General features: G+C 48.3%; 1 protein-coding gene across 5 annotated transcripts in view; it reads right to left on the bottom strand.

Annotated features, from left to right (window-relative positions):
* Positions 1-19535, bottom strand: part of UBA3 (ubiquitin like modifier activating enzyme 3) — a 220298-nt gene extending 200763 nt beyond the window's left edge. Inside the window, exons 1-2 of one of the 5 annotated variants that reach the window (XM_086939034.1) lie at positions 19419-19535; positions 19285-19326 (exon numbers count right to left, since the gene is read on the bottom strand). In XM_086939034.1, the coding sequence (XP_086795160.1) occupies positions 19285-19326; positions 19419-19438 (62 nt within the window). In that variant the 5' untranslated portion in view covers positions 19439-19535. Of the gene's footprint in view, positions 1-19280; positions 19327-19414 lie in introns of all 5 variants that reach the window. The other 4 variants (XM_086939033.1, XM_086939036.1, XM_086939037.1 and 1 more) reach the window with 4 other exon arrangements.
* Positions 19536-27642: the final 8107 nt, after the last annotated feature.

The raw sequence follows: 27642 nt of genomic DNA, 5'->3' as shown, positions 1-27642 counted from the left end.
AAAGTTATTGATTTTTATTTTTTGAGCGCGATTGTGTAAAAATGAGGGAAACCATTGGAGGACCTCTTCAAGACCGGCCCTTTTTTGGAGAGCCCTAATGAGGAGTTTGTGGTCTAATGTGTCAAATGCTGCCGATAGGTCAAGGAGAATTAGGAGGCAGCATTGATCAGAGTCTAGTGAGTGGTGGATATCGTCTATGATGTTGAGGATCGGGGTTTCTGTGCTGAAGTCAGATTGGTGGGAGTCCAAGAGGTTGATGTTATCCAGGTGTTGGGTAAGCTGTTGGAGTACGCACTTTTCTATGATTTTGGAAAGAAGGGGAAGGTTAGATACAGGTCTAAAGTTATTCAAATCAGTTGTGACAAGGCCAGGTTTTTTCTACAGGGGTGTGGCTTGACCTACTTTAAGGCAGTCTGGAAAGTCTCCATTTGCCATGGAGCGGTTTATTATTGTACACTTAAGCGGTGCTAGGGAGTGCTTCAGTTTTTTGGTTAGTAAGGGTGGAATGGGGTCAAGGACATGGGAGGAGGGTTTGGAAGTGGAGATCAGTGTGATTATCTCATGTTCTTCGATGGGGCGGAAACTTAGCTAAGAAATGGAGGAGGGGCAGGGAGCGACAACGACCACCCCTGGTGTGGGGCTCTTGGTGGGTCGAGTGTTAATGGTTTCCAGAGAGAGTTCGATCTTAGTGATCTTGTCGTTAAAGAATTTGGCGAAGTTGTCACAAAGTTTGTTGGACGCCTGAATTGAGGAGGCCACAGGGTTGGGGGTTTGTTGCCTAATGATGCTGTAGCGCTCTCTCGGTCTATTTTTTGCGCTTTCCAGCGCAGAGCAAAAAAACGTGGATTTCTTGTTTTTGATGCGATTGTTGTATTCCCTGCGGGCTGTTTTGAGTTGATCGGAGAGGAGGAAGGGTTCTTCCTCCAGCTTCTTTCTATGGCTCTTAATTTTATGTGTTTCTTTCTTACATTTTATTTTTCTTTATATGCTAGCCTTTCAGGCTGTGCTCGTCTTCCAAAATCAATAAAATTGGTTAAAATAAAAAAAGATACAGATCACCGTCAAGTTCTTCCTGGATGGACCCCTTGTATACAGCCCATCAGGACCACGCATCAAGTTCACCAGCAACATAAAGGACTTAAGTGTACCCGTCATCATCATGCCAGGACCTTCACCCCCTTGGAAACCTTAAATTTGACCTAGAAGCCCACCCCGACCAAAACACCTCTGAAGTTTGCCCTTCTAGAAATTCCAGAAATCTTGACCTCACTCTGCATGTTATTGAACCCACCCACACTGCCAGACACCAATTGGACTAAATTTTCTCCTCAATCAGCAATAGCACAGTCGACAAGCCAGCAACTATGACCAGGATAGGCAAAGCCATTATCGATTTCAGCATACACATCACACACCACCACAGCTCTACCACAATCTGAACCACCCAGCACAGCTTCACAGAAGAGCAGTGTGATTCCGCCCTCTCTGCACACAGGCCTGAGCACACAAGCTAGTAGTAGAAAGCCAGCAAGATCCTCAAAAATCACTGCAAGCGCCTACACTCTGGCTCCTCTCAAGAGTAGCCCAATGGCAACAGCCCAACCACAGGCCAGCTGGTATAGAAAGGAACTCAAGTTGATAAAATGCCAATGCAAGCAACTGGAGAGCAAATGGAGAATAAGTTAAGCATTAACAGATAAAGACATCTTCAAATCGGTCCTAAAAGGTTACCACCAGCAGATACGGAACACTAAGTTCACAGCTCTTGCAGCTAAAATCTGCAAGCAAATCATTGCCATAATCAAGGTTTTCATTGTGCCTCCAGCAACATCACCCCTTTCAAGTCCTTTGTAACAAGCTATTGGAATTCTTCTGTAACAAAATCAACTCATATACGTCCACTCTGACCCTCAATCAGACCCCGTTACCATTGCAAATCAACTTCTCATCACAGCTGAAGAAAGAACCCTGACCTATGGCTTGCCGTCGCTACTGTCAAAAAAATTGCTACCATAAGGACCATCTACTTGGGGGCCCCATCTTATCCTTGCCCCCCACGCCTACACCAAAGGACTCCTTCCGATTCTCAATGCCTCCACCAACTCAGCCTCATTCCCGGACACCTGGAAACATGCCACCACCACGCCCCAGTTCAAAAAACCATCTGCTGACCCAGCTCCATCCCATTATACGAGGAAAATGTCTCATTTTAGAATCATAAATTGGCCAGAGGAGTTAAGCTAATGGATCTTGAAACCACAGGTAGCTACTGGGCGTTTGTTGTCGTTTCATGTTATTGATTATTCTTGGTGGTAAACTGAGGTGGTGCTTACTCCAACACCTTTTGCAACTATATTATAGAAATAGGATTCTGGAGGTGGTAATGTGTGACAAGAGCTTTTCTCTACATTTCTTGTGGGACATTTTGAAGTGGTGTGATGTGTTCTGTTAAACTTATGCTGCTGTGATTCTGCGCTGCAATATTGCAATGTGATATTATTGGGTTGCATTGTAGTTGTTGTGTTCTGTTGTGGCTGTTTTAATCTGATGTGATCCATTATGTTTTAATTGTGTGAGGTTACCTTTTGTGTGTTTTTCTTATTTTTTATTTACTTAAGATATGTCAATAAATGCATTGACATTTCCAGCCAAAAGTAGCCAAGCATTGAAAGTTCATGTGGCAAACAGCCATTTACAACCATCTAAGGTGGTAAAATAACACTGCTCCAGCTCTTCAACTACCTAAGACCAAAACTGTGGCAGAGATCGTGTGTTAGTGTAGCTTTATGTTGTATTCCCTTTACTTGCCTTTTGCTGTATCGCTTTAAGATCCACATTCTATATTTCTGATGTCATATGGTGCTTTGCTTTGTCTGTATTCTTCCTTGTCAGTTAGCTCCCTGGCTTTCTGATGGGAACACCAGTTATTCTCTGTAGTACTCCATACATATACTTTATCCATTTCTACCTGGTTATCCACCTCTCTACTTCAATTGCAACACTTTCCCAGTGCTCACTGTTTGTGAGAGCACACAGAGACTCAAAAGAAGCATTTGCCCAGATTTCAGGAAATCTGGAAGAATTGTCTCTTACTGCAGGAATCAAAGTCCATGGCAAACTGTGTTCCAATAAATGTTTTGATATGAATGCCTACCCTTACTGTTCAAAAGAACAAGCAATGCGGGGAAAAAAAACACACACACACGCTCAACAGGCTAGCTAAATGCATAGGCTATTCCACAGCTAAAAAGAAGTAGTAAAGGTATTACCTGTTCCATTGAGAATGGGTTGATGGTATGTTTAAATGACCTAGACACATGATTGCCTTATGGCAAAAACCTAAATATATTAGAATTTGCTTGTAAGCTCTGCAACTTAACAGAGGGCTTGATGATCCACACTCCATTGTAACAGAATACATTAGGCTTGTGTATAAAATCAAGGTTAAGCCTCTGTCGCAATACAACAATAGGCAGGCCCAGGCTTAAACTCAGTAACAAAGGCAGTGTAAAGAAAACCGTAGAAGAGCATTCTCAACTAATAGTTGGGTTACAAAACTAGTTGTTTGGCGGCAAAGAGGTAAGTTTAGGGGGGAAATGAGGTTGCACAGGAAGTCTCCAAGCGTTAATATTAATGATTTCTTGTTTTTGCATAGCAATTCTGACCTATCAAAACGTGGTCATTAACAGGTTACTATTAACCTATGTAAGGTTAGGTCTGGGATAAAATTAAGTCTGACAAGAGTTCATATCCAATTTACAAAATTAAGTGGCGAAGGACAAGTAATACAGAGCACATTCACTAGCTGGAAGAAACGCGTGCGAGTTCCCCTTATTTAGGTGGATAGAGAACAAGCATTTACAATGCAATGGTCTCTGCATTATTAAAGGTAGAGCTATTGGCATTGCGAATGACTGTTTTTTGTTTTTTAAATCATAAATAAATGGCATTTTCCGACCTCCGACACCTCAACCCTGACCCACACACAGGTCCTCACACTGTTTCATTCCCTAGCCAAAATGCCTTGCCCGACACAATTACATTTAGCGGTAGCTCACAAGTGCTATATATTCAGTTTGCGACTCACGTGAGCGGTGACGCCCTATGCCCCTGCACATCCTCTGCTGGGTACTCCCAGAGATGGAGGGATTATAACTGCGGCTGCGCTGGACAGATGGGAACAGGCCGGGATAGAAACGATGGCCGAGCTATACACAGATGGCGCCCTGCTCCCATTTGATAGACTGGTGGCGACCACGGACCTACCCGCAGGGCAGTTCCTGTTACACACATCCTTGATACACGCGTACACAAAAGCCTGGGGAGACATGACAGAGGAACCGCAGACGCACTTGTTGGTGCAATATTTACATGTCATGGGTAATGGATCCCATGTGATCCATTGGTTGGCACAAGCACTATTGTCGCATACGGCTTGCACCCTCCACCCACTACGAGACAAATGGGCAGTGGATCGGAGTAGAGAATGGACAGACAAGGAATGGGAGAGAATATTGGAGGGACCCACTAATATTCTGCGTAACTCGCGCTTTAAGATCATCCAATTCTATATAATACACAGAGCGTATTTGTGACCGGACAGAATTAACCAATATTTCTCAATTGGCACATCCGCATGCCCGCGCTGCTTACTAGCAAATGCGGACATTCTGCATATGCTCTGGACCTGTCCCAGACTGCAGACATATTGGCACAGCATAACAACGCTGTTAACGAAGGGGGCTGGCGTGGAACTACCACACACATTGGAGGCATGTTTGCTTGGCTTATTTAAAAGAACGAAACACACTAAAGTACACACTAGGTTATGGGATCTAGGACTTGGAACCGCCAAGAGACTTATCACCAAACATTGGAAGGACAGGGACCCGCCGCAAGTTCAGCATTGGTGCCCCTCCTTTACTAACTGGGCGGCAGCGGAAAATACAACCCTTCACAGGGAGGAGACAGCGAGACTGAGGGCCATTCCAATAGCGCAGCCTTGGGATGACATCTTACGGTCCTTTCACCAGGCGTGTCTCGAACAGGGCATTACATAGGCGCCTGTTTTGTTGGGCGCTATCGGAGTGACAGACTAGGAGTGGGGCAGCGCACCCAGGGGAAGTGATCTGGCCCCAATGGGTAGTAGCATGTCACACACATGACGCAAGATACCAATTGCATGCACGCAACGGATGGAACCGACCCGCCCCCTACACGCAGAGCCGACTGCCGATACTCAGCCATGACCACACTGACGATAAATCAACCCACCCCCACATTGCAACCCCCATACCTAGGAGCAATAACGTACATTCATGGATGCATATGAACACATTACCTGCCCGCCCACTAATTAAGACCTTCCCCAGAATAATGCTCTTATTTTCTTCCCCCCTTTTATTATTCTTGACCCTTTTTTCGTTATTTAATTTGTTTATTTGTTCCCCCACCAGTTGACCAAGTAAAAGGTGTCCTAACGAGCCCTTTACAGGACACTATAGTTAAACTGTTTGTAAACCAACGCGTTGACAGTAATGAGTTTGTTCCTTAACTGGTTCACAATGCCCGCACCCACAATTGAGGGGCCACTCTGCGTAGTGGGTCTTCTAGACATGGCACGAGAAAAGCGGAACTGCCACTTTATGAGCAAGCAAGAAGAAGAAACTATCATGAAAAGAGTACTGATCAACACATGGCCACCTATCTAAGAAAAGTGGGACATTGTCAGGGACATTTTTGTTTTATTTGAAAGCAGATGCTACTGCATCATTCTTGGACAAAATTAGAACAAATGCAGTTTGGAACCCGAAGGGATCCCATAATCCAATAAATATTTGTGTACGGTAGAGCCCAAACAAACCCCAAAGCAGTTGAATATCCACCCTGTGGGAGGGCAATGTGTAGTTAACATGGGCATTTATTATTTTTTCTCCAATCTCTCATCATATTCCTTTCCTCATGCCCGCATTTGGGCATCAATAACTAAATTAGAAACTACAGATCGTAGGACTACAACATAAGGTGTACTCTGACCTTCTCTTGTTTCATGTGGGGCGATTAAATTGCGAAATGAGGCAATGAACAGCCAGTCACCCAAGACATTTTTTACATTATTTTGTTTTTGGAACTTGCCTAGGCAGCGCTTGCGCTGTCTCTTGGAGACATGCTGTATTCAGGATATGTGCATAAAGATCCCCCTACTTCCGCCCCATCTTTTTCACTGGCTCCTGTGCCTGTCCTTTGTAAATGGTGGCTTTTCATTGGTCATTAGGCATTGTAGTTCCTCCTTAGTACCACCTGGTATCTTCTTGTCACGTCCCATGAGGACACCCCCTGTTCAATGTGTTGTTACGCCCTAGGTTACAGCCTCAAGGCACTATTTTCCTAAAGGCCTTCAGACAGGACACTCACTTGGTCCTAAGCTAGATTGGCAGTGGTTACGTTACTCGCTAGCACATCTCACATTTATATTAGACCTTCTATAAATTTACCTTCATCAGCTCCACATAGAGTACAACCTAATCCAGAATTAATATAATAATTATTTTATCACATTTCAAAACTACTAATTGTATATATGGACATAGCGATTTGAATGCACTTGTGGTACTGTCTTGCATGAAATGTGTTATGGGTAGGGTAGATTTACCATAACTTCTGCAGGGTGCAGTACAGTATGTGACCAAACTTTTCTGATGCCACTAGGGACCTCTAGGAAGAGCTTGCGGTACTGCACCTAGACAAGCAGTGCTGGTGCCTTGCTCACTAGGGACCTCTGGGATCAGCTTGCGGTACTGCAATAGACAAGCAGTGCTGGTGCCTTGCTCACTAGGGATCTCTAGGAGCAGCTTGCGTTACTGCACCTAGACATGCAGTGCTGGTGCCTTGCTCACTAGGGAGCTCTAGGAGCAGCTTGCAGTACTGCCCTGAGACATACAATGCTGGTTCCTGGCTCAGTACGCAACCATTTGCAATATACTAGGTCTCGCATTACTGAAAGTATGAGCTATTGGCGTAGCATTATTATTTGCAAAGGCAATACCTCATACTACCAGTAATGCGAGACCAATTGCATAGCAAATGCTTGTTATATCTTGAAGTTAATTATATGGTGTCTTTTGTAGGACTGTTCATACATGAGAAGATTTGAACAAATAAGCTACACATTATCTGCAGTTTACAAGACACAAAACTACCACACGTTTATGTGAAGTAAACGCCCATAACAACATTTTGTTTCTGCAAAAATTATTGTTATATTGAAAAAAAGAGCTGGCACTCTAGTATTACAGGTAAGAAAAAAAGCAAGCTGTAATGCCTATTAATGTGGTCTTCCTAACTAAACAGAAATCCGTATGTAAAATCGGAATTTTAAAAAGGCAGCGGATGTTAGGCAACGTATGTGTACATTTGTCATGATAAGCCCACTGTGCAACAAAGACAATCAATGCAATCAACCAAATTAGTGCAAGCATTGCATGTTCCAATGGTCTAGTAAATTCTGTTTAAAACTGTTAGAGACACAACTACTGGAACTATAATGCAAGATGCATAGCCGAGGCACCAAATGGGGGGGGGGGGGGGGGGGGGGTGCTACTAGCAAATACCCAGAAGACTAAGTAGCAGCACCACACATGCGGAAGCTTAATTAATTAACCCATTTCCGTAGGTCAAAGGAGTAGTCAGCAGTGCAGGCACAATCACCGAGTTTGTACAGTGTGATCACTGCCACCACATCTGACTGTAGCAACATTACTGGCAGCGTAGCTTATAGCCATCCTGGTTTTCCAACACAAGTACTTGCACCATAACAAAGAGGCTATGATGCAGGAACCATAACGAACGGAGGGTGTGTTTACAGTAGACATCTATCAAAAAAATTTCACACAATAAACATTAAAATCTGTAAACGGGGCAACTGATATAGAAAAATGTTGAAGCTATGAGAGAACAAAACAAATCAGCTCTCTTAAAGTAATACCTTAGCTGGCTAATGTAAAAGCCTATGCAACAAGTGACGGTTTTCTGGTATATGTTAATGTACTGTTGCCTGAAATCCTTTCTGACCTTAACAACGTTAACAGGGAACTAATGTGCCTTTGTTCTGCATGTCAGGAGCTGGCAAGTGCGGTTGAGAGATGTCCACGGTCCATTGAGGTCCTAAATCAACGATGCTGTTCATCAGATGTAATGTGCGCCGTCGGAAACCTCTTATTCCGTATATATGATGGAAAGGCTGATATGTGCTACCGATCTTTTTCTAGCACTACTTTGAGACAAACATGTTCTTTGACCTACTTTTGGCAGACTCACCAATACATTTTAGTATAGCATATTTCACGTGTCCCCCCAACCCCACATCATTAGTTGCATGTGGACAAATGTGGTGAGTCTTATCTTGCCACTCCATGGTATTATGAAACACTGGGTTTCAGCATAAGATGCTGGGACAGACCACCTGAAGTCAACAGCCCATATCTAAACAGACAATGGCAACCTAATGGGCCCTATCTCCAGGTAGAAGAGCGTGAGTGTCGAGGAGTAGCAAATGATTAACTGAATTCACACTCCTTGAATACCTTGGCGGTAGCCTGCGTCACAGACATGCAATCTATACCACATCCCTCTAGAACAGTATCTAGCACAACTGAGAGCTGCTTCGGGGTCCCTTCTTCAAAACCTTAGACCTCTTATCCAAGACTGGATTATGTTCAATCCATACCAGTTGCCAGACTGTGTAGTCTCCATCCTTTCAACACCTGGTTTCTATCCGCTCCAGGCAGGCAAATTATGTTTTCCTTTGGTTGCGACCTCCAGTAACTCCTATTAACCAAGATGTGTCTACAAGGTCTATGTTCTGGTCATCAATGTATGGTATACCAATAAAAAGGTGCTCTTTTGCCTTGGCTGGTGGTGGGCTCCAACCCCGAAACCATGTAGTACCTTCTAATTAGCTCGATCTACATTTCAAACCCTCTTCAGCTCCTGTCGCCCAGTTAATTTGTTAAATCTATTCTCTGCCCACAGTCCGACTGCTTTGCAGCTGTGAAACCTCTGTCTTTACACAGTTGTGTCTTGTAGCCATTTTCCGTTATCCCCACATCTAAGTCCTTATAGTCCATTCCCTCTCGCCTACCATGTTTAAGTCATTCTCCTTTCCTCATCTTTAGCCCTCTGCAGCTCCACGACCGCGGCTTGGTTGTTTGTGCTTTGGTATATGGTTGGAGGTGTGTAGTATCTCCGTCCAGTTTTTGGTCTTCGCTCACCCAAGCTTTGGTGGTGGACTAAAACCACTTACTCCAGGCTGGTGTGTTGACTATATCCTTCCTCTCCATTGGCGACAGCGTTGCCACAATAGAGCCGGCCCCCATTTGGTGCATCATCTATATTATTCCTCTTCTTAGCTTGTGTGTAATCAACACCGTTCGAAAAGATGTGCTACCTTTGCCCTTTCTCCTCCCACCTGTCAGTGTGTGGTCTTTCACCTTTTCCCATTCGCCACGATGGTGTATTGCCCATGCCTGCCTCTACCTTAGCAGTTGTGTTGTAGATATCCTCCCTTCACCCTGGCTGGTTGATAATCTCCAGCCGCTTAGCTTGTGTTTCTATGAACAATCCCGTCTGGTGTGTGTCCTGTATCATCGCCAAAAACCACTTAGGATGATGGTACTCCGTATATACTTCTCAGTTCTCCCCCAGTGTAGTGTACGGTCTGTTTTTAAACAAATAAAAACTCTTCCCGAAAACAGTATGTCATACTGTATTCTACAGACAATTGTGCTGTCAGGCCCGGTTCTACAGTGGCGGCGGGTGGGCCAGGCCCACCCAATCATGGCAGAAGAGGACACGGAGAATGCACCTGCTAAATGCTTCATCAATCTCAACGTCAGAAGTCGAAATGTTGATTTCACGGTCTTTGAAATTGAGTTTTGGGGTTAGAGGTGGGCGAGCAAACAAACAAACTAACAGGTAGAGCCGAGCTCAGGGTTGGCTCTTAGAGCCCATGCACAATCCGAGCCCTGAAAATGTTTGCTATGTAAAACATACAACAAATATTACGTAAAATATGATACACTTTTTAAAATTTTGATGAGAATGTATTTCTTTAACACAAGGAAACTTTGACATAAATATGTCACAATATAGCGCTGCACTAAGGGGGCGTGGCCAAGAGCGCAATGTAAGAGGACGTGCCCGGGTAGAGCTCCGAGCGAGGCTCCCCTTCCACGGGCGATTTCTCCTTCAATTCCGGTGCATTCGGGCCCAAACTCGGACCGAGTGCACCCGGGGACCTGCCCTGCCATCCCTGAAAATTTCAGGAGGATCGGAGCACCGGACCCCCCCGACCGTCAGCTGCTGCTGCACCTGCCCGCCCAGGGCTCACTTCCGGTCGGCGGCCCCATCTACCCAAGACCGGGGATCCGGCCCAACGAGGTAGGCCGCAACACGTGTGCACTCCCCGGCGCGATCCGGAGGGGAAGGATACCGCGCCGCAACGCCGGCCGCCCACCAGCGCTCCAGCCGTGCAGGAGCCCCAGATTCAGCTGCAAGGCATCCAACCCTGGCCCACGGCAGGCGGTGAAATCGGCCCGCCCTGCCGACCGACCCTGGAGGCATCCTGCCAGGCCCTGCGAGCACCGGAGAGAGGGACCACTCGGACACCTGGGGGTCCATTTGATCAGCGTTGCCCCTGGCTCCCGGCAGACCACAGCGAAAACTGACCCGCTCTGCCCCCTGGACCCTCACACTCGCCCGCCGCCTTGTCGCTGGCCCAGCGAGGGGGACGAGACGGTACCACAGCGCCCGGTACCCCCGGTGAACCCACGGCACGGGGATCCCAGAGACCACAAGCAGGCACGCCACACTGACCCGCGGCGCCCTGCACTGCTGACCCGCCCTGCCTGCCGGCGCTGGGGACTTCCCGCCAAAACTAGCGGGAGCCGGAGGACTATCGCACTCTACTGCTTGGTGACCCGCACTATCGACGTCGCCCCTGGGCCTGAATGATCGGCAACGGTAGCTGGGTGGCCCCACCTCCTGGACACCGGAACCCACCCGCTGTACAGATACAGCCGCTGGTCAACGTCGGACCCATCCAGTGCTGAAGAGCCTGGCCCACGCGACACACAGACCGTGACCACGTCGAGACAGCCCATCTAACAATCGGCCTTACACCAGGGGACCTGCCCAGGCCCACGCGGGTGAGAACCCAGAACAGCTCCGCATTCTCCACCTCAGCTAATCCAGCACCGAGCTCCACGGTGCCCCACGCAACGTCAGGTGGCATCCAGGATCCCGCACACCGCCCGGCACGGGCTGAGCGGACGGCCTGACCAGGAGAGGCTAGTACGCACGGGCCCCAACAGCGTTCGCCGTGAAAGCTTGCCTGACCGGCTGCCTACCCGTGACAACCACCCACATGTCAGGGGGGACCAGAGCGAAGACCGGCACCGGTGGGACACTGAGCAAAGGAAAGATGGTGAAGAACACAGAGGCTGACCAAACCGCCTCCAAACTGGACACTATGCTGGCGGCCATGGAACGCCTGGAGGAATCCATGCAGCTCACCCGTACGTCACTGGAGAACAGGATCGATAAAGTGGCTGTGGACTTAACGCTCCTTCGAGCGGACCACAAGAAACTGTCTGACCGCACCACGGCCTTGGAGCAAACAATGGCGGAGACCACACCCAAGCTGACGCAGACAGATAAGCACGTCCGTGACCTACTCAACCGGGTGGAATTCCTCGAGGATAGAGCGGAGGATGCTGAAGGTCGGGCCAGAAGAAACAATGTACGCATAGTGGGCCTGCCGGAACGATGGGAACGGAGGGAGACTGCGGAACATATGGAGATCTGGCTCAGAGAGCTCCTACCAGAAGGCACCCTGTCACCGCATTTTGTGGTGGAAAGAGCGCACAGAGTACCGTCCCGTCCACCCCCGGAGGGCTCCAGCCCGAGGCCAATGCTCATGCGGGTGCTGAATTACCGTGACCGGGACGCCATTCTCCGCGAAACGCGGAAACTGTCGGACATACAGGTGGACAACGCCAAGGTGATGTTCTTCCCTGATTACACCATTCAGGTCCAGCGCCGGCGTCAATCGTTCCTCGAGGTGAAACAACGGCTCAGGCGCCTGGCTCTCAAGTACTCCTTGCTGTTCCCAGCACGTCTCAGAGTGGTGGCGCAGGACAAAACCCACTTCTTCGATACTCCAGAGGCAGCGGCGGCCTGGCTGGATTCAGGAGTGGATGCCAACTACGTACCTGCGCCGAAATCGAGGTACCCGCAGGCGGAGACAACGACACGTCTCGAGGCCCGGGTCGCCGACCACAGACGCAGAAATTGGACCCACCCCAGAGCAAATACTGATTGAACATCGAGAGGCCATCCGGAGAACGGCTGAGATCAGTGGTTCACAATCGCCCATCCTGATCTCCAACGCAAGCCCAAGATCACGCGGGAGCGAGGACGACGATTTCATGTACGGACTGCCAGATGACTCAAACACTGAGGGCTTGCCGGATGTCACACCCCAAACATCGGATCTGATAGCATAAACAACCCTCCTCAACCTAGCCCTGGCCTGGGCGTTGCGATTGGCATCCTGGGACAGTTTGGTCACTTTTAAGGCTGACCTGTCCGGGAGTCCACAACAGCACTTCTGAGACCCACGGCAGCTACATACAGCCCCATCTCCGTGATCTGAGCTCCACTCCTGATCCCCCCACCTACCGGCCCGGCACGGCCCGCCGTGACACCGAGAGAGGGGTTGGAGCGGTCCCATTGACACGTCACTGGGAGCAAGCATCTGGTGGGGTGGACGGACCCCTAGAGGTGAGTGGCCCCCCCTGTGGAAGTAGCAGATGGGATCCCCCCCCCAGGGGTGGACTATCCGAGACCAGCGACATTGGGAACCATGACTTGTCTGCGGACACTGCCACTGACATTTGGTGCCCCTAGACATACTGCCCGTGGAGGGGAGCTGCCACAGCTCTCTTGGCGACTTGAACTCACTTGCTTTACTCACGTGCTGAACTTAGTCATCCCCCCATTGAACTCACGGATTGATTAAGCTCGATAGAGCGTTTGGGCGGTGACTCGTTCTGTCGTTGCCCTTTTGGTATTATGTTTCTGTTAAAGTTCTTCCTTTTGAGACTAGTGTGGCCATTGCAATGCTACAACGTGCATCCCTGGGACTGTGGGAGTGGGCAAGGGGTAACAATAGCCACTGTCCGCGGCCGCTGTGTGTGTGTGGGTGGGGTGGGCTGGGGGTTGGGGGGGGGGCGGCTGGGTGCTTGAGCGCGATGCATACTGTGATGGCTACGATTAAATTTTGTACCTGGAATGTCAGGGGCATGCACACACCCTCGCGTAGATACCAGGTGTACTCATACCTTAGGCGACATCAGGTCCAGATTGCACTACTGCAGGAGACACACCTAGTCGCCGCTGAGGTGGCCGCACTTCGCCGTAGGTGGAGGGGGCAGATATACGCCACGACCTTTTCAGCGTTCGCGCGGGGGACCCTGATCTGGGTCAGACCTGGGGTTCCATTCGCACTAACACACAGCAATATCGACACCGAGGGACGCTACGTCTTCATACAGGGTAGACTAGACGGACAGCAAATTGTCATAGCCTCCATATACGCACCCAATGTGGAACAGGGGAAATTCTTCACGCGCTTGTCGGCAGTAATTGCGCCCTGGCCAGACGTACCCTTGATGGTGGGCGGGGATTACAACTGCGTACTAGATGTTTCCCTTGACCGCTCGTCCCCCCCAGCAGCGATCGCCCCAGCGCAAGCGACTTCCAGGGCCCTCACCGATTGGGCGACGCAATGGAACCTGCACGACGCCTGGCGAGTCAGGAATCCCACCACCCGGGTGTATTCCTATTACTCGGGAGCCCATTCTCTGCATGTTAGGTTGGACCGATACATGCTGTCCCGCGACCTGATTTCCTCTGTGACTGACGCTGACTATCTGGGACGGACGCACTCGGACCATAACCCGCACACACTGGTCTATGGATGGCGGCGCCCACGTCCGCCCGTACCCACATGGCGCTTACAGCCGGACCTCCTACTCGACCCGCCATTCCGGGAGGAGATGTCCAGGAGAATCATTCAATATTTTGAAGACAACACCGACTCGACCTCCTCCCCGAGACTTGAGTGGGACGCCTTCAAGGCGGTCACCCGGGGAGGCTGCCTCAGTGTTCAGGCGGGCCTACGAGGCCAGGTGGAGAGGGACCTGATAAGGGTGGAGGAGGCGCTACTGGATAAAGAACGGGAGGCGACGGGAGGCGATGATTCCCAGCTGATCTCGACCAGGGCAGATCACGCTGCGTTGATGGAGCGCCTAAAGAACATTAACTTCGCGGCCCACTCCGCGCGCACTCACAACGCGGGGGACAAACCTGGCAGACTGCTATCGTGGCTGATACGGCAGGACACGCAGTCTGCGCCGGTCCTGTCGATCCGTACGCCCCAAGGCGTCGAGGTCTACACCCAGACACAGATCCACGAGGCGTTCGCGTCACATTACAAGTCCCTGTATAACACACGGCTGCAGGCCACCGTGGTGGAGATCGTGGACTATCTGACGACCCTGCAGCTCCCAACAGCTACTGCTGCCCACCAGGCGGAGCTGGGTGCTGCAATTACCGGTGAGGAACTACGGGACGTGATTTTCTCCCTTTCCAATGGCAAAGCGCCGGGCCCTGACGGGCTCCCGGCAGAGTTCTACAAAGCCTACTCACTGGTGCTAATACCAGAACTGCTGAGAATGTATAAGGCGGCATTGGAAGATGCTGAGCTCCCAGCGTCCCTAAACGAAGCTAACGTGGTCTCTCCGCTGAAACCAGGTAGGGAGGCGACCGAACTTGGCTCATACAGACCATTGGCACTCCTCAACACCGATTATAAAATATTAGCCGCGACGCTCGCCCGGAGACTTGCACCGCTGGTCCCCACGCTGGTGCACGCTGATCAAAATGGCTTTGTGCCCACCCGGAGCACGTCCTACAATCTACGCCGGTTTTTTAAGATCCAACGGTATGCAACCCCTACCTGGCCGCGTTCAGGGTGCATCGTGCTCGATCTGGAAAAAGCGTTCGACTCGGTGGAATGGCCGTATCTCCTCCGAGTCCTTGAGAAATACGAACTAGGCGAAGCCTATATCCAGATGGTGGGGCTCCTCTATCAGGCGCCCGAAGTGCGTGTCCGGACTGGGCGGTTGTTTTCCGACAGGATCCGCATTGGGCGGGGTACCAGACAGGGCTGCCCCCTCTCCCCCATGATATTCGCCCTGGCGATGGAGCCATTGGCGGAACTGCTCCGCACCTCCGGCGCCACATGGGGCATCCCACTAGCGGACGGCATACACTCGGTGTCTCTATATGCCGATGATCTACTACTGTATGTCAGAGATCTCACATGCATACCTGAGGCAATCGCGGACATCTTCCGTACATTCGGAGATATGTCGGGGCTCCGCGTTAACTGGGCCAAATCGGGAACCTACGCATTCAGTAGCGAGATGCCGCAATGTGAGGTGCGCATGATGGGGGAGACGCTCCGATGGCACCCGACGGTATTCAGGTACCTAGGGATCTTGATATATCGAGACCCCGTGGATCTCCTGGAGGGTAACCTGGTGAGGGCTATATCCTCACTCACGGCCCAGGTCACGTTCTGGAACTCCCTCCCGCTGAATGTGCCGGCCAGAGTGGCACTGACCAAAATGATAATGCTCCCCCGGCTCCTCTATTATTATGCTAACCTGCCAGTGTATGTGACAGCGCGCATATTCAGAGGGCTGGAAACTCTCACCAGGCGCCTTATTTGGAACAAAGGGAGACCACGGGTAGCGTTAAAGACTCTATATGCGGCCACGGACGCTGGAGGCTTAGCCGTCCCCAACCAGGAGTTATATTACTTAGCAGCCCAGCTACAATGGGTCGCTTACTGGCTGAGCGGCAAGAACCTGATAGACACGGCCACGGCTGATACCACTCTGTCCCCCGTGCAGGTGCTCACACTCTTCCACCCCCTAACGCAGGGGCGACACCCCACACAAGTCCATGTGGCGATCGCGAAGCGGTGCTTTGCGCGGGCCCTCAGACTTACCAAAGGTACAGTGCCCTACGCTCCGAACCTGCCACTACTGGGAACTCCCTTGGGCACTAGCATATTTTCCTCGACTGCGCTACGCAGCTGGACGGCGGCAGACCTGGACGACCTGAGCGGCCTATATAGCGACGGAGTGCTGCTGCCCTTCGAGACCCTGACCGCAGACACCGAGCTGCCAGTGGGTCAATTCCTGGCACACGCCGGACTCCTACATGAACTGACGAAGGCATGGGGTGACATGAGCCAAGAACCGCCCACTCATCTTCTCATCCAGTACCTGCACGTGATGGGCAATGGGTCTCATATAGTGCACTGGCTGGCACAGGCACTACACACCCATACTCAATTCTCCTCCCAAAGGCTGAGGGGGAAGTGGACGACCGACCGAGGCTCCGACTGGACGGACAAACAATGGACCGCAATATTAGCGGGCGCTAGAAATGTTCCCCGAAACGCGCGATTTAAAACCATCCAATATTATATCATTCATCGAGCGTATTTGTCTCCTGACAAACTGAATCGCTACTTCGGACTCACTTCGTCGGCATGTCCCAGATGTGGCCTCCTAGACTCGGACTTCCTGCACGCACTCTGGAACTGCGCCCACCTCGCCTCGTACTGGTCAGCGGTCACTGACACGCTGACGGCGGCCTCGGGCGAAACTCTCCCCAAGACGTGGGAAGTATGCTTACTGGGGCTCTACAGGAGAACCAAGCAGACCAAGCTGCGGGCACGCTTTTGGGACTTAGGCCTCATTACGGCTAAACGCCTCATTACGAAACGGTGGAAAAACGCCAACCCACCGCGCCCTGCAGACTGGCGTCGCTCTTTTGGCAACTGGGCCAGTGCGGAGAGTGTGTCACTACACAGAGAGGAGACCACTGGCCTACGGAAATACCCGATCGCCCAAGACTGGGACGCTACCCTGATCGCGTACCACAGGGCATGCACCCGGGCCGGTATAGAATGCCAACCTGACGCGGAATAGAAGGGGCCCTGTCGCTTGCTGTCCATATAGGTCACGGAATTTGCCCCCCCCCACTACCGCGTCCCCCCCATCCCCCCCCCGCTGCCGCGCCCCCCCTCCCCCCCTCATTCCCCCCCCGCCGCCAGCCCCGACTACCGAGCTCTTGCACACCGAGCGATGTCCCCTGCCGCCCCCCCGCCGCTGCCCTTCCCCCCGCTGCCTCCTCCCCCCCGCCTCCACCCCCGCGGCCGCAGCGACACCACATCCTCGATCACCCCCGCCCCTGCGCAGCCCGTACAGGGTGCACCACACACGGCTAGGATTCAAGACACACTACCACACGCACATGCACTAGTCCAGCAGTTGTTGAAATGTTTCTCCCTCCCCCTCCTCTTTTAATTCCCAGTTATACCTTTTGGTTGACACAGAGACTGTTGATTTTGTACACGCGCCAATGCTCGACACCCCCCTCCCTGTTTCCGTATCATACAATGGCAACTGGGTGTTTTCATGTACAGGCAGCGGAAGCCCAGCGATCCATGTGACGACGGGGGATATGATCCTGCTCCAGCTCGCTACTGTACTGAACAGGGAACATAACTCAATGCAATGACTGTCGGATTTCTTACAGCACCCTGGTCCTAGCGCAGTGCCATGAGCCGCAAGCGCTGCGGCACGAGACATTTCCTAGCACCGCTGCTTGTGAACTAATGCATTACCACTGGCTACTGTTTATTTTCACTCGTATTTAATTGCCATGTCATTCTGTACTGACAGCCGAGTACCGCTTGTAGTAGTGGTTTATTGTTATGACACTGTGTGACTGCTGTTTAACTCATCTGTGAAACTGAATAAAGTTTGGGACCATTGGTCTTCAAAAAAAAAAAAAAAAATAGCGCTGCACTAAGAAGCACTTATTAAAAGTGTTAGTTCTTAAACATGAGCTTATAGTCCGTCTTTCCAGTCTTGTTCTCACACTGGTGAGAGTGCTATTAGTGAACCAGCAGGCAAGAGTGTTGTCACGTGGACCCTGTATGTGGCCCACATTATTATAGAGCAACATTCGTCTATTAAATGAACACTATAGGTGTTGTATAGTTGGTTTTCTGATTCATGTTTTTGAAAGTGCTTTTATGTGCAAGTATGAGTTTTGGTGAAATAAAATATTTGCCCAAGCTCACACAATTTAAGTGGAGATGCTGCAATTTATCCAGGTTGTAGGTTTTCATCAGCCGCTAAATTGCTATTTGTCTCTCCTATGTTGATTCTTTGTTTTTACCTCCCAGGTTTTCTGCAATTTAAATAAAGTGTTAACTCTACCTGGAGATATTGAAGCGCTCACACGAACACTAGTTACATTATTATACAAGGTCACATTCATTTCTTTTAGGCACTTGAGATTTGCCCAGAATCACATTGTGTTGAGCCAACGCCATGACTCAAACCTATCTGGTCCAGTTCCAAAGTTGCAACCTCTAGCTGTAACGCCACATCCTGTGTAGATTGAGGGCGGCAGGCAGAACGTACATGATAGCTCGGCTCAGTATTAAACAGGCACTTGGGAATAGTGGAACTTGCACTTATACATTTCAAACATTTTCTTGTACATTCATGAAATGTTTACACAAGTCAATATTAGGTCTCACAGTTGGGCGCAAACCTACACAAACAGTTCGCCAGACTCGCTCATACCTTGCTTGATTGTAATTTGTTTCCCCTCCCACCTTGCCTCCCACAAACCCGTCTGCGGCCAGTTTGTCCTGTTTCTGCTCGAGAGTTCGACTTTCCTTCTCTTCTGCCTAGAATATTAGTGTCTGTCATTCCAGTCCACGCCCACTACCGGTACGCCCTCACCTCATCTGGTGCACTTGTATACATTCTGGATCCCTAAGCTCTAATGCCATGTTTATCCGTTAGCTCTGCTCGCACCTGCAAAGTACCGTCTCTCCCCAACTTCCCATCATGATTTAGACCCCCATTCCACTAGCTCTGTAAAATAAAGTGTTTCGTCATTTCCTATGCTCCTGAAACACGTATTTCTCCTTAACTACAGCCCGCAATCCCATTCATTGTCTACGGTAAATGTATATGGCCCGTCCCCTTGCATTCCCTGGCCGGCTCAGGGGTAGCTGAAAACTCATTCCCAACCTCACAAATGCCACTTCCCAGCACTAACTTGTCGCTTGTCTGTTCCTCTATTCTCCTTCTTTTCTTCTCCCTAAAGAAAGAGAGAATAAAAGAAGTTTCAATCAGGCGCTGCTACAGCGGTTGCGGAAGCAAGAAGCGAGCGGCGCGCGCGCACATACTCACGGCTCCACAGCATCCGCCATATTTCCCTCTCCCCGTCGGCGGCCCACAATGCCACAGTGCAGCGACCTGCGCTTTCCAGCCGCATAACTCTATGGCCATGTCAATTCCGAATGAGAAGTCGGAATAGCGCCAGAAAAACCGATTTAACCACTGACTCAATGTTGATATATAGACATAGAAAAAGCACTATCATTTTATTGGAATGTGCACACTAAAGTAGCTTGGCATCGGCGACCTCTTCATTTGAAATTATTCTTCAGAAGTTATTACATTATCCGCGGTCGACAAGCAACCTTAAAACGTTAATACCAGGGGATAGTTACAAACTACATTATAGTATCTTTGATAGAAGTTATACACAATGCGAAACACTAAACAATTTAATAAAACTGCAGGTAATATTTGTTTAAAAAATTTGGTTATAGTTGCTATTTTCAACTTGTCCGTCATGTTCTTCTACAATTAATGTACTAACGCTTGCATTAATTAAGTTTGAGCTATTGGCATTGTGAAATATTGGAACACCAATTGCAACAAATGTCTATAAATTGTAGGCCAAAAAAATGTGTATTTATTTTTTTAGCAATGGTGGCATGCTGCGCTTTAGATGAATATGTTTAAAAGTAAAGTGCGCCATACTGCGATTGCTACAATAATTAAATGTGGATGCGTTAACAATTGACGGCTGGTGGTGTGTATGCCTGGTGAAAGTGTGCACTGATGGCTGGTGGTGTGTGTGTGCCTGTTGAAAGCGTGCACTGACGCCTGGAGGTATGTGTGCATGGTGGCAAAGAGTGCACTGACGGCTGGTGGTGTGTGTGTCTGGAAGCATGCACTGAAGGCTGATGGTGTGTGTGCCTGGTGGAAGCGTGCACTGACGGCTGGTGGTGTGTGTGTCTGGTGAAAGCGTGCACTGATGATGGAGCAAGGATTCGCACGTATAGCGCCTTGCTCGTATGCAAAACCCTTATCTAAATGGCATAAATAATATTAACACCATTGTTCGTCATTTGTAAAGTGTTTTCCCCTACACGCGGGTGTCCCTAGGATGCTTGCTTGTTTGTCTTTTCAAGTACTAACGAAGCTTGCACTGAAAATGGCTGCTTTGCCGCAATTCAGTCTGCGCATGCGTCGGTCATACCCATGTGATGTGACGCACTCGCATTCTGGAGGGATTCTGTGCTCATGCGCATTGATGCTAAATATGGCCGCTTGTCTCTCACCACGCTCTCTGCTTACTGCAGCAGCTTTTAGCCTATCTATTCTTTTGCATTAATCCCTAATGCTATAGTTATTATAAAAGTAAGGGTTGGTTATCTCTTATCGTGGTATACAGTGCGATCATTTTTATGTATGATTCTAATTTGTTTTCGCTTACTTTTCATGTACCGCGTCTTTGTGGGCTGGGTAATCATGAGCGGAGCCATACTTGAAGCTCTGCTGGGCACTGTCACGTGACCGGAGAAAGTTCCATCTGCGCAGAAGCTAAGCCTAGCCAGCTGGCACCTGAAGCTCAATGCGCTTGGGAACGACGCTGGGAATACGGCGCCTCACCTTGGAAATCGCAATATTGTTGCTACCTATTGAAAACTGTTCTGTACTGCTGTATTCTATGCATGGGAACGTGAACCTGAGGGGCGGGTATTCAAAATTGCATATTTATCATGTGAAACTGAATTCTAGGAGGTGGTAAAGACCACACCACCTCTCCTGACCAATCACAATATGGGAAACTGTCACTTGCAACATTAGGGGGTGGTCTGAGGGTCCCCAAAATTGTATAATTATCCTCGTTTAGCTTATGAAAATTGTCCGACTTGTCCGAGTAGCAGACCTGTCACTGACCCTACGATCTCAATAGGTGCTCATTCTGAAAGTGCTGCGGAGCACTTTGTCCATACTTTCCACAAACTCCCAAGGGGTGGAAAATCCTAAGTGCTGGCGAAGCACTTTGCTGGGGAATTCGAAATCCAATCAGGGTTTCTGGCGGATTACTTGCAGGAGGGGGTAACGCAGGCGTTGCTGTCCGAAGCTGTGGGTGTTGGTCGTACCCTGGGAGGCCCAGTCCTTGATCCGAACCTGAGGGGTATCCTGTCCTTATTCTCCGTGAGCTGTACCTGCTCACAGTCTGGCATTCCTTTTCTGAGGGTCCCTGTCCCCGTCTTCCCAACTGACCCGTGGCCAGGGTTGGTCTTCAGTCTGAATTAGGTAAATATAGATTGTGGGTTTGCGTATCTTTTTATCTCTTTCTTTCTCTCTCTCTCTCTGATCTATTAAAGCATTCTTACCTATGTTATTGCCTTATTGCCATTGAACTTATATGTGCCTGAATTTTAGTTGGTTCCTTCTCTCCCCTTTCCTTTAGAAATTCATTGATTTTATAATCCATAGCATGTTCCCGTTTTTCCCTTTCCTTTAGTGGATTGCAGTGAAAATAGCAAGAATAGTTCAATACTTACGTTAAGTACATGTTCTAGGTCCCATTCCCATCCTATGTTCTAGTGTAAAGTTGCAGTGAATAGTATGTGCTAAACTTCTCCCTGTAGTTTCCCATATATTCTAAATGGTCATATTGTTTGTGCAAAGTTATCTTTTGGTATTGATTTTGATGTTTGATATATTACTCTGTGTATCGCTTATTATTTTGGCTTCTTCACTTTGAATTCTTATATAAAAACTAGAACTTAATCAGGTGTCTGTGGTCATTTTACAAAAAACTGTGGAAAGTATATTGTGGATTTTATGGTGTATTGGATGTTAGGCCTGTCTACTTTTCCTTAACAGCTCCAGGTCCGTCAAAGAATTGCGCCTGTGGTAAGTCGGGTGCATGGTAAGCAGAGGTAAATCCAAACTTGATTACTCCTAGCAGCGTGCAGGAGGAGAAATCCTCACCCAGTTTCACCCAAACGAAATTAATGTGTTCTTCACGCCAAGGGCCCAGTGCGTGTTAGAGAATTGGTATCCCGGGTGACCTGGGGAAAACTGCGCGCTCTAGCAGTAATTTCTGGCTAGCAGAGGATGGTTTGGACTAGTTAGATTAGGTAGACAGGATAGTCATAAACAAACCGTGAATACAAAAACGTGCTGCTGATTGTTACTGTATTTTTACAATATTTTTGAAATGTGTTTTTATATGTAAATGTTCATGAATTGCATTGTTGTCATAAATACTGCATGTTGAATTAACCCAGAATTGTTTGTAAATGTTCAGTGTAGTCTGAATCCCCGGGGAAGTATTTTAGCTAACGGTGAGTAGAATCCGGTTAGCTGTTGAAGTCACTAAGTTTGAATAATTAGTGCAGGGTTAAGGATAACTGGAAGCACTAATTAGGACCTTTGTTTCTGGAGTGAATGATAGCTACGAGTCCGTTATAAAACTTTCATTGCGATATCACCTAGTAAGGGTCGCATACGGAAGGAGTAGTAGGGTCTCCGAGGCTTGTCTGGTAAGTAAAATAGTTCGCTGGTGAAATCCTGGCTCAGTGCATATCCCCGACTAAGGTGGATGAGCCAGAAGAATAACGGGTTCTATGTTACTAGTGTGAAGGGACAGGCAAAGAAGTCTATCCAGAGTGAATGAAAAGTAGACAGAAGTGGTTTACTAGTAGCGAAAGAAAAGTCTTTTCTCTTTTTAGAACACTCAGACATAGTGGCAAACGTTGCGTGTTATTAACTAAAACTTGCACTCGCACTTTAGAGAGAGTAAAAAGTTTCCGTTACCTTGTGAAGGCGGGAGTCAGTCGGAGAGCTGCTCTGACGTCACTCCGTGCCGCGCTGGTATTGGTCAGGACCGCGGGCGTGTAGCGGAGCTGAATTTGTGAAGGAGGGGTGAGTGCCGAAACGGGAGACTCTGCCTTCCGAAAAGGCCGCGCACCCATTGGTTGACTGTAGTTGTATTCTCTGACCTGATTGGGTGGCGTGAAATAAAAATCGCGCTAGCATTGGAAGTACAAAAGTAAACAAAATTGATCAAGCCGAGTTCAAAGAGAATCCCGAAGATTATATGTGGTATCCAGATTTTATACCTCATCCCAAATACCTAGGATTTTATAAGGATCAGCTTAGACGAGGTAGACCGCACATGATGTATGGAATAAAGAGAAAATTGTCATTTTCGGATAAAGTAAAGAATTTTTTCAAAACTGACAAGCCCATTAGAACGAGAGAAGGTGTACTCATTCCCCCGCCAAATACCCCTGCCTCTTTTATGTTGTTTGATAAAGGGTATCACACTTGTGTCTGGCTAGAAAATTGGGCAAAGTATACTATAGATGACGGAGTCCTGGCATTCCCTGTTGAAGGTACATTTAATGGTCGGATCCTGTTTAACTTAAGGACCCGCATGAATGAATTACACCCTAGACCTAGGTTGACCCAGTACGAAGCTTTGGAGGAATGGGAAATTGAGGCTGCAGAGCGAGATAAACCCCGAATGGATAAAGGAGTGAGTAAGTGGTATCCCAGACTTCCCACGCCGACCAAAGAGCAGAAAATGAAACAGTGGAGGCAGTCTATGTTAACTGAAGGACTGTTTCCCATGATGGGAGTATTAGAGGAGAAGAAAGGAAAATGTAAAGCAAAAACCCATCACCTAGCACCTATGGGGGATGTAGAAGATGAACACCTGGAAGACTTGTTAATGAAGGATCCACCTCCCTATGTAGCAGAATCAGATTCGATGCATTCTCAAAGCTCTGTTACCACTTACCCCCGGAGTAGGAGGGAAAGTGATACAGACAGGATAGCTACAAGCAGTAAACCTAGTGGAAGGGATGAGTTTTGCATACCTAAGTCCACAGTCCCGAATTATCAGCCATTCGGGGAAAGTCCCCCTCGATTGGTTACCCCGACTGCCCCGAGTATTTATCCATCCTTAGTACCCCAGGTATTACATGGCAATACTGTTGAAAGGGGGTTGCAGGAAAAAGAGAGAGAAGTCCTCTGTAAACAACGAGAGGATTTAGCCAGAACCATTGCACAGATGCATCCCCATCCTGAGGCCTTGACCATTCCGGTAACTATTGGTCCTGCTATCCCAATGTATAAAAATGACTTGATTAGTCCCCTTCCTCCTGTCATCACCCCAATACTGCCTACTCCTAGCTGCCAGACCCCGAGGAAAGAAGTATTCATAGATGAGGATCAGGAAAGTGAGTGTGAATCTGGAAGTTTAATGGATTTGCCCATAAGGGAATCGAGGGCCAGTGTAATAGGGACAAGGAGTCAGCCCAGACAAAAGGAAGTGGTGATTGAAAGTGCATCTGGAATTAGGAACGCCTCTTTAGTTTCCCCTGAAGAATTAGACCGGTGGACAAAGGAGATAGAGAAAGAGACCACTTCTCAACCTAAAACATTGGAAATATATAAACTAAGAATAGAAATAGAAGAAATGATGGCTGGGAACGTGGGAGTTGAGCGCCTGAGCTCGTATAATGAAGAAGAGTTACTATTCATCAGTAAAAATCTTACCCGGAGTGCTAGGGTGCTCCACGAAAAGATAATGGATGCCGCTACAGAGATGGGAGTTGATGTTAGTCGCTCCAAAGTTCTTCAGAAACCTTACAGAGTAGACTTCACAGACAAAGACTTAGAAAGCCTGAATGTGATGGGGAAACAGATCCAAGTAAAGGAATTATTAAAACTCCTGCAGAAATGGGGCGAAGTGGGGAAGTGGAGAACAAGGTGGGCAAAGAAAAAGGAAGGCAGCAGGGCTGGGTCAGTAACCTCAGAATTTGTATTAAAGGAAGTAACCCCAACAGAAAAGTTGTGTCCCATGAGGGAGGTCCCGGGAGGAAAATATGTCCATGTCCCTTGGTCCAGACAAGACATTGTGTCATTTACAAATGACTTCCCAAAATTACGTGAGAAACCAGTTGACTGGTACCGACAGGTAGAGCGGTTCATAAAGGTTCAGAAATGCCTGTTGAAAGACCTGGATGGGTTTTTCGACATTGTGGTCCCTGTAGATCTGTGGACCGACTGTAAAATTGAAATTGATTGGCCCAGTGAGGAATTTCCAAGAGATGAGAAAACAGGTGCGCCTGCACCTGAAGTAATGAGGAAATATGATCAAGTCATACAATATCTCAAGAAAAAGGTTCCCGCCAAAGAGACAGATTGGACCCGAATAGATAGAACAACCCAAGAACGTGATGAGACAGTGCATTCATTTTACGAAAGGTTACTACAGGTATTCAAAACTTACAGTGGTATTGATAATGTGGACATGAAAGACATGACCCATTTCAGTTACAGATTTGTGCTAGGATTAAGGCCTGAAATATCACAGTGGATTCGAGATAACAAAATCAGTTGGCAGGGAAAGCCCATAGATGATGTCCTGAAATATGCAAAATACTGCGAAGATGAGATCGAAAATAAAAAGAAAGCCCTCAAGGAGAAAGTGATGTGGGCACAGGTGAAATTAGCTGAACAGCAAGAAAAACAGTTAAGTAAAATGACTTCTGATAATAATGTTCAGAATACCAATTCTGGGGGGGGAGGAAAGCCCAGACCTAAAATGAGTCGTGAGGAGGCCATGAAAAAGTTTCCGTGCCATGGGTGCGGCCAGATGGGGCATTGGAGAGACGAGTGTCCACACCTACAGGCTGGTAATGCCCCTGTAAATGGTTTAAATCCACAGGTGCCGAAAGAGGGGACAAGGAAAACACAGCAACAGGTAAAATTACCTCCAGTACCTCGCGCTCCTAGACAGAATTTTAAGAGTCAGGGTCAGCAGAATGAGAGGGCGGAAGTATGGGAGGTTGAGAGTGAAAGAAATGCGGTCATTCCACAGTACCTGCTAAGTGATACCTTCCTTTGTGAGGATCAAGATTGACGGGGCCTGAGAGGGGAGGATGAGGAGTGCGTACTTGGCGCCTCCTTACCGGTAGACCAGACTGGACCATACATTGAAGGAAAGGTTGAAGGCAGAGATGTCACCTTTCTGTTGGACACTGGTGCTACCAGATCTACTGTAAGAACAGTGGATGTTCCTAACCTACCCCTCTCGGGAGAAGCGATCCAAGTAGTGGGCGTATCAAATCAGATAATAAGTACCCCTGTAACTGAACCAATGGAAATTTCTATAGGGAATTTCAAGGAAATGCACAGATTTGTGGTCTGTGATTCCAGTCCTGTAAACCTACTGGGACGTGATTTGTTGTGCAAGATGCGTTGTACCATTTACTGCACACCAAATGGCGTTGAAATTCAGACCCCCGATGAAGATGGCCTGTACAAACTAATGTTGGTCAGACAAGATGCTGATATCAAGCCTTTGACAATTGAGGATTTACCTGAGGAACTCCAGCTAAGAGTAGTACCTGAAGTGTGGGATTTCACGGGAAAGGATGTAGGCCTGATGGCAAATGTGGACCCGGTTAAGATAACAATCAAAACAAATGCTGTATACCCCAAAACAAGACAGTACAAAATGAGTGCAGAAGTGAAGGCAGGAGTAGCGACTGAAATAACGAGACTGCTAGAAGCAGAAATAATTGAAGAAGTGTTGAGCAGCCCCTGTAATTCGCCTATCATTGGGATCAAAAAGCCTAGTGGGAAGTACAGGGTAGTGCAAGATCTGCGCAAGGTAAACCAAATTGTCGTACCTTGCTGTCCTATTGTACCCAACCCTGCAGTCATTCTCTACCAGATTCCCTGGAATGCAGAATGGTTCACTGTCATTGATCTGTGCCACGCATTCTTTTCCATCCCATTGCACCCTGAAAGCAAATTCCTTTTCAGTTTTGAATTCGACAGCCATATCTATGTCTGGAATCGTGTCCCCCAGGGGTACACTGAAAGTCCATCGATTTTCAACCAGATACTGAAAAAGTGCCTTGAATCCCTAGTGCTGCCAAGAGAGTCTGTTTTGGTGCAGTACATAGATGACCTGTTAGTGGCATCTAAAACCCAGTCTGACTGTGTCACTGACACAATTGCCTTGCTGAATCACCTAGGAAAGGGAGGACATAAAGTGTCGCCTGACAAATTGCAGTTTTGTAAAAACTCAGTGAAGTATCTGGGGCACCAGATAGAAAAAGGAATCAGGAAAGTAACTACCGAAAGAATCAAAATAATTAGAGCAATGGAACTGCCCAAAACTCAGAAAGAAGTGAGAATGTTCTTGGGAGTTGTGGGTTACTGCAGGCAATGGATTGCAGGATTTGCGGCTCTAGCCCGACCCCTGATAAATATGACAAAGAAAGGAGTGGAGGACCCC

This window comes from Lissotriton vulgaris, chromosome 9 (genome assembly GCF_964263255.1).
Source record: "Lissotriton vulgaris chromosome 9, aLisVul1.2, whole genome shotgun sequence".
Taxonomy (NCBI): Eukaryota; Metazoa; Chordata; class Amphibia; order Caudata; family Salamandridae; genus Lissotriton; species Lissotriton vulgaris.
This window is presented reverse-complemented; position numbering and strand designations above follow the sequence as displayed.